At 36.9% G+C, this 5,991-nt stretch overlaps 1 protein-coding gene across 1 annotated transcript in view; it reads right to left on the bottom strand.

Moving 5' to 3' along the window:
* The window catches only part of slkb (STE20-like kinase b), a 21,076-nt gene extending 15,885 nt beyond the window's left edge, over positions 1 to 5,191 (bottom strand). Inside the window, exons 1-7 of the mRNA XM_016269371.1 lie at positions 5,087 to 5,191; positions 3,530 to 3,679; positions 2,817 to 2,889; positions 2,624 to 2,712; positions 1,048 to 1,197; positions 335 to 407; positions 54 to 248 (exon numbers count right to left, since the gene is read on the bottom strand). Coding sequence (XP_016124857.1) covers positions 54 to 248; positions 335 to 407; positions 1,048 to 1,197; positions 2,624 to 2,712; positions 2,817 to 2,889; positions 3,530 to 3,679; positions 5,087 to 5,093 — 737 coding nt within the window. The 5' untranslated portion in view covers positions 5,094 to 5,191. The remainder of the gene's footprint in view (positions 1 to 53; positions 249 to 334; positions 408 to 1,047; positions 1,198 to 2,623; positions 2,713 to 2,816; positions 2,890 to 3,529; positions 3,680 to 5,086) is intronic.
* Positions 5,192 to 5,991: the final 800 nt, after the last annotated feature.

Raw genomic sequence — 5,991 nt, 5'->3', positions numbered from 1 at the left:
GTTTTTGACATATTCACACAAATATTTCATACACAAATCACTTGATTTTGTACCATTTTGAAGGCTGCTGGAGAGTCGGTGGGTCAGCTTTGGCGATCTTGAGCAGAACTCTCATTGGGTTCATCTCATGGTTGGGCGGTTCGATCTGGGCCAGCTCGATCAGAGTGACTCCTAGAGACCAAATATCAGCCTTATAGTCATACGGCCTGTCCTTAAACGTCTCGCACATTACAACCTCTGGGGCCATCCTGAATGAAAGAGAGTGATATCAACGTGTCAGCCATGTCAATGTGTGTATGTACAAGTAGCTTCATTTCATAAAACTCTAACTTGCCAGTAAGGCGTTCCAATGAAAGAGTCTCTTCGCTGGATGGTCTTTGTGTTCTTGGCAGACACTCCAAAGTCCGCTGAAAAACACAGAAAATGTTCATTTTGAGAATGTTCTGCCTGAAGAGAGTGCTTGTGCCACCTTTATATAAAATAAATGGTGCTTGTCTTGATATTTTGTTGTCTAATGCAATGACATTCAGTAGTTTTACAAGCCAGCATCACAGAATAATTTACATCTGGTCAATGATGTGAAGTTTATTTTAGCTGTGGTTTAGTCTGACCCTCCTCAGTTCCTCTCTGTATCTTTCTGTGTCTCTCTACTACAGGGGTAGGCAATGTCGGTCCTGGAGTGCCGATGTCCTGCAGAGTTTAGCTCCAACCCTGAAAAAAAACCCTAACTTTTCTAAAGCCATAGTAAACCTGAAACCTTGATTAGCTTTTTCAGGCGTGTTTGATTAGGGTTAGAGCTAAACTCTGCAGGACAGTGGCACTCCAGGACCGACGTTGCCCATCACTGCTCTACGATGTTATCACGTGACTGTGAAACTGCTCATCATGCAAAATGGCTGAAATCTCCCACTGCACTCAGTTATACGTAGCTGATGGGCAACAAAACTAAAAACACTCCACCGTCACTCAAGAGAACAAACTTCCTGAGATAATTAACTAGCTGCACATGCATCCGCCCCTCTAAACACTCCCTGAAATCCCACTCACCCAGTTTGACGTCTCCGTCGAGTGTCAGCAGGATGTTTCCAGCCTTAAGGTCTCTGTGGATCACCTTGCCGTCATGCAGATACTGCAGAGCATCCAGAGTCTGCTTACAAACCACCCTGATCTGCGGCTCCGTCAGAGGCCTTTCCAGCTCTACATACACACACACACACACACACACACAGAGCATGAACAGGGAAATGCTACCATACACAAACGCACTTATACAAAGATTAAACATAATTTACATATACTATTACAATAAGATCACCTTATTTATATATAAGGTTTCCTAACATCTGAGTTTTTAGGCGTATAAAATTTGTTGATTTTTTTATTTCTTGCATAAGTCAATTCTTTCAATGCAAACTCAGGAGGTACCAGTCTTTATCAGCCTGATGAGTCCTACACTGAATTAACTCATTGAATCAGCCCAAGCCAATCAACATATGACTCACTAACTAAACTGCAAGCTAACTTTAATCAAAATACTAGAAACACAATATTTGTGAAAACTTCAATCAGTGTCATTACAAACTGGTTGTGTGACCCTCCATAAAGCCCTGCTGTCACATTTTACTACCTGTGCCAAACATGGATCGAGAAGCAATTACATTGAGTGAACTGCCTCAGGAATTACTATGCAATATCTGGATTAAATGTGTATTTACACGGAGTAATTTATATATAGTTGCCAAAAAGGTTTTCAGTAGATATAAATAATTAAACAAAAATAATTAATGTGTGACAGGTTAATGTGGAAACTGGTTTAAGGACCATTGCTTTTTTTCGGTTTTATTTTTAAATGGTGTTTACATAAAAATTTTATATTGTGATGTGTTTCCAACACACATTTTAAAGAAAAGAAAAGAAGACGCAACGTTCAGCGTACACTTTTGGGGTCTGTAAGATGTAATGTTTTTCAATGTATCTTTTGTGCATTTATTTAATCAAAAATACAGTAGTATTGAGAAATATTATGACATTTTAAAATTGTTAAGCGTTTTCTACTTAATAATTAATGCAAGTTACTTATATGATGCAAAGCTGAATTTTCAGCATCATTACAACAGTCTTCATTGTCACGTGATCCTTCAGAAATCATTATAATATGCTTCTCAAGATATATTTCTTCTTATTATCAATGTTGTACATTTGTACTGTTTATATCTTTGTGGAAACAGTGATACTTTAAGGATTCTTTGATGAATAGAAAGATCAAAAGAACAGCATTTACTTATATCATTATAAAAGTCTTTACTGTCACTTTTGATCAATTGAATGCAGCCTTGATAAATTAAAATATGAATTTCCTTCAAAAAAAAAAAAAATTCTGACCCTCATTCATAAACTATGGTATTATGCTAGAAAACAAATCTATATTTAGACACTAATAACGTAAACTGAACTGATTATTTTAACAGGTCATGCAAATGGTGAGAATAATCAATGCGCATTTAAAGTTCGACTTCGCCTTTAAGAAATTAAATGTGTTTTTGGCTATTGACAAGGAACTGGTCATTGTAAGTGACCTTTTCCTGATGCAGTCTTGCATGTCAAACACTTTGTGTGAACTCACCGAGCATGACAGCATCGACGGCTCCGCCGCCACAGAACTCTATCAGGATCTGCAGACAGAAACACGGCGAACATAAAACTGGGTCTTTCCTAAAACACAATCACACTGTTTTACAAAAGCATGGCTGCTTACGTGTCAGCCATGTCAATGTGTGTATGTACAAGTAGCTTCATTTCATAAAACTCTAACTTGCCAGTAAGGCGTTCCAATGAAAGAGTCTCTTCGCTGGATGGTCTTTGTGTTCTTGGCAGACACTCCAAAGTCCGCTGAAAAACACAGAAAATGTTCATTTTGAGAATGTTCTGCCTGAAGAGAGTGCTTGTGCCACCTTTATATAAAATAAATGGTGCTTGTCTTGATATTTTGTTGTCTAATGCAATGACATTCAGTAGTTTTACAAGCCAGCATCACAGAATAATTTACATCTGGTCAATGATGTGAAGTTTATTTTAGCTGTGGTTTAGTCTGACCCTCCTCAGTTCCTCTCTGTATCTTTCTGTGTCTCTCTACTACAGGGGTAGGCAATGTCGGTCCTGGAGTGCCGATGTCCTGCAGAGTTTAGCTCCAACCCTGAAAAAAAACCCTAACTTTTCTAAAGCCATAGTAAACCTGAAACCTTGATTAGCTTTTTCAGGCGTGTTTGATTAGGGTTAGAGCTAAACTCTGCAGGACAGTGGCACTCCAGGACCGACGTTGCCCATCACTGCTCTACGATGTTATCACGTGACTGTGAAACTGCTCATCATGCAAAATGGCTGAAATCTCCCACTGCACTCAGTTATACGTAGCTGATGGGCAACAAAACTAAAAACACTCCACCGTCACTCAAGAGAACAAACTTCCTGAGATAATTAACTAGCTGCACATGCATCCGCCCCTCTAAACACTCCCTGAAATCCCACTCACCCAGTTTGACGTCTCCGTCGAGTGTCAGCAGGATGTTTCCAGCCTTAAGGTCTCTGTGGATCACCTTGCCGTCATGCAGATACTGCAGAGCATCCAGAGTCTGCTTACAAACCACCCTGATCTGCGGCTCCGTCAGAGGCCTTTCCAGCTCTACATACACACACACACACACACACACACAGAGCATGAACAGGGAAATGCTACCATACACAAACGCACTTATACAAAGATTAAACATAATTTACATATACTATTACAATAAGATCACCTTATTTATATATAAGGTTTCCTAACATCTGAGTTTTTAGGCGTATAAAATTTGTTGATTTTTTTATTTCTTGCATAAGTCAATTCTTTCAATGCAAACTCAGGAGGTACCAGTCTTTATCAGCCTGATGAGTCCTACACTGAATTAACTCATTGAATCAGCCCAAGCCAATCAACATATGACTCACTAACTAAACTGCAAGCTAACTTTAATCAAAATACTAGAAACACAATATTTGTGAAAACTTCAATCAGTGTCATTACAAACTGGTTGTGTGACCCTCCATAAAGCCCTGCTGTCACATTTTACTACCTGTGCCAAACATGGATCGAGAAGCAATTACATTGAGTGAACTGCCTCAGGAATTACTATGCAATATCTGGATTAAATGTGTATTTACACGGAGTAATTTATATATAGTTGCCAAAAAGGTTTTCAGTAGATATAAATAATTAAACAAAAATAATTAATGTGTGACAGGTTAATGTGGAAACTGGTTTAAGGACCATTGCTTTTTTTCGGTTTTATTTTTAAATGGTGTTTACATAAAAATGTTATATTGTGATGTGTTTCCAACACACATTTTAAAGAAAAGAAAAGAAGACGCAACGTTCAGCATACACTTTTGGGGTCTGTAAGATGTAATGTTTTTCAATGTATCTTTTGTGCATTTATTTAATCAAAAATACAGTAGTATTGAGAAATATTATGACATTTTAAAATTGTTAAGCGTTTTCTACTTAATAATTAATGCAAGTTAATGCAAAGCTGCAAAGCTGAATTTTCAGCATCATTACAACAGTCTTCATTGTCACGTGATCCTTCAGAAATCATTATAATCAAGATATATAGATATATTTCTTCTTATTATCAATGTTGTACATTTGTACTGTTTATATCTTTGTGGAAACAGTGATACTTTAAGGATTCTTTGATGAATAGAAAGATCAAAAGAACAGCATTTACTTATATCATTATAAAAGTCTTTACTGTCACTTTTGATCAATTGAATGCAGCCTTGATAAATTAAAATATGAATTTCCTTCAAAAAAATTCATAAACTATGGTATTATGCTAGAAAACAAATCTATATTTAGACACTAATAACGTAAACTGAACTGATTATTTTAACAGGTCATGCAAATGGTGAGAATAATCAATGCGCATTTAAAGTTCGACTTCGCCTTTAAGAAATTAAATGTGTTTTTGGCTATTGACAAGGAACTGGTCATTGTAAGTGACCTTTTCCTGATGCAGTCTTGCATGTCAAACACTTTGTGTGAACTCACCGAGCATGACAGCATCGACGGCTCCGCCGCCACAGAACTCTATCAGGATCTGCAGACAGAAACACGGCGAACATAAAACTGGGTCTTTCCTAAAACACAATCACACTGTTTTACAAAAGCATGGCTGCTTGCATTACACTGCACAAGACAGATTGACTGAGATTAGTATACTGTCTTTATTTCACAATAGCAGCATTATGTTTAGTAGACAGATCTGTTTATCCTATTGTCATGAACACGCCTACATGAACCTGCAGCCAGTGGTTTAAAAAACAGACAAGATGCACTCATTCAGAAAGCCATTGTTCACTCAACTCACTCGTTTATGCTTGTGCACATGGGAACACACACACACACACAAAATCTAGAACGCTCATTCAGTTCAGCACACAAACACATTAGAGTTTGTTGCAAATCGATGGATAAAACATCCAAACCTGGAAAGACAGGGACACACTAGCCCACATTATTACAAATTTCAATTTTTGGCAGTATGACATTGACAATTAAGCACTAGAAAAATAATTGTAATTGTATATTACACTACTACTAAGATTTTTTCCCAAGAAATTAATACTTTTATTCAGCAATGCCACATGAAAAAGATGTGATTTTACTTGATGTTTCAAATAAATGCAATTTCTATTCATCAAAACCTTTAAAAAAAAATCACAGTTTCTACAGAAATATTAAGCAAGCACAGCAGTTGATGATAATCAGAAATGTTTCTTGAGCATCAAATTAGCATATTAGAATTAGGGCTGCACGATTATAACAAAAATCATAATTGTCGATTATTCCCTTGAAATTGTAATTGCGATTATTAATTACGATTATCCTAAAAATTAAAATAATGGGGAAAACCCTTAAGTTAACATGTAGAAAGAAAAAAACGCATCTTAAGC

Source organism: Sinocyclocheilus grahami, unplaced genomic scaffold, assembly GCF_001515645.1.
Source record: "Sinocyclocheilus grahami isolate Dianchi unplaced genomic scaffold, SAMN03320097.WGS_v1.1 scaffold51.1, whole genome shotgun sequence".
Classification (NCBI taxonomy): Eukaryota; Metazoa; Chordata; class Actinopteri; order Cypriniformes; family Cyprinidae; genus Sinocyclocheilus; species Sinocyclocheilus grahami.
This window is presented reverse-complemented; position numbering and strand designations above follow the sequence as displayed.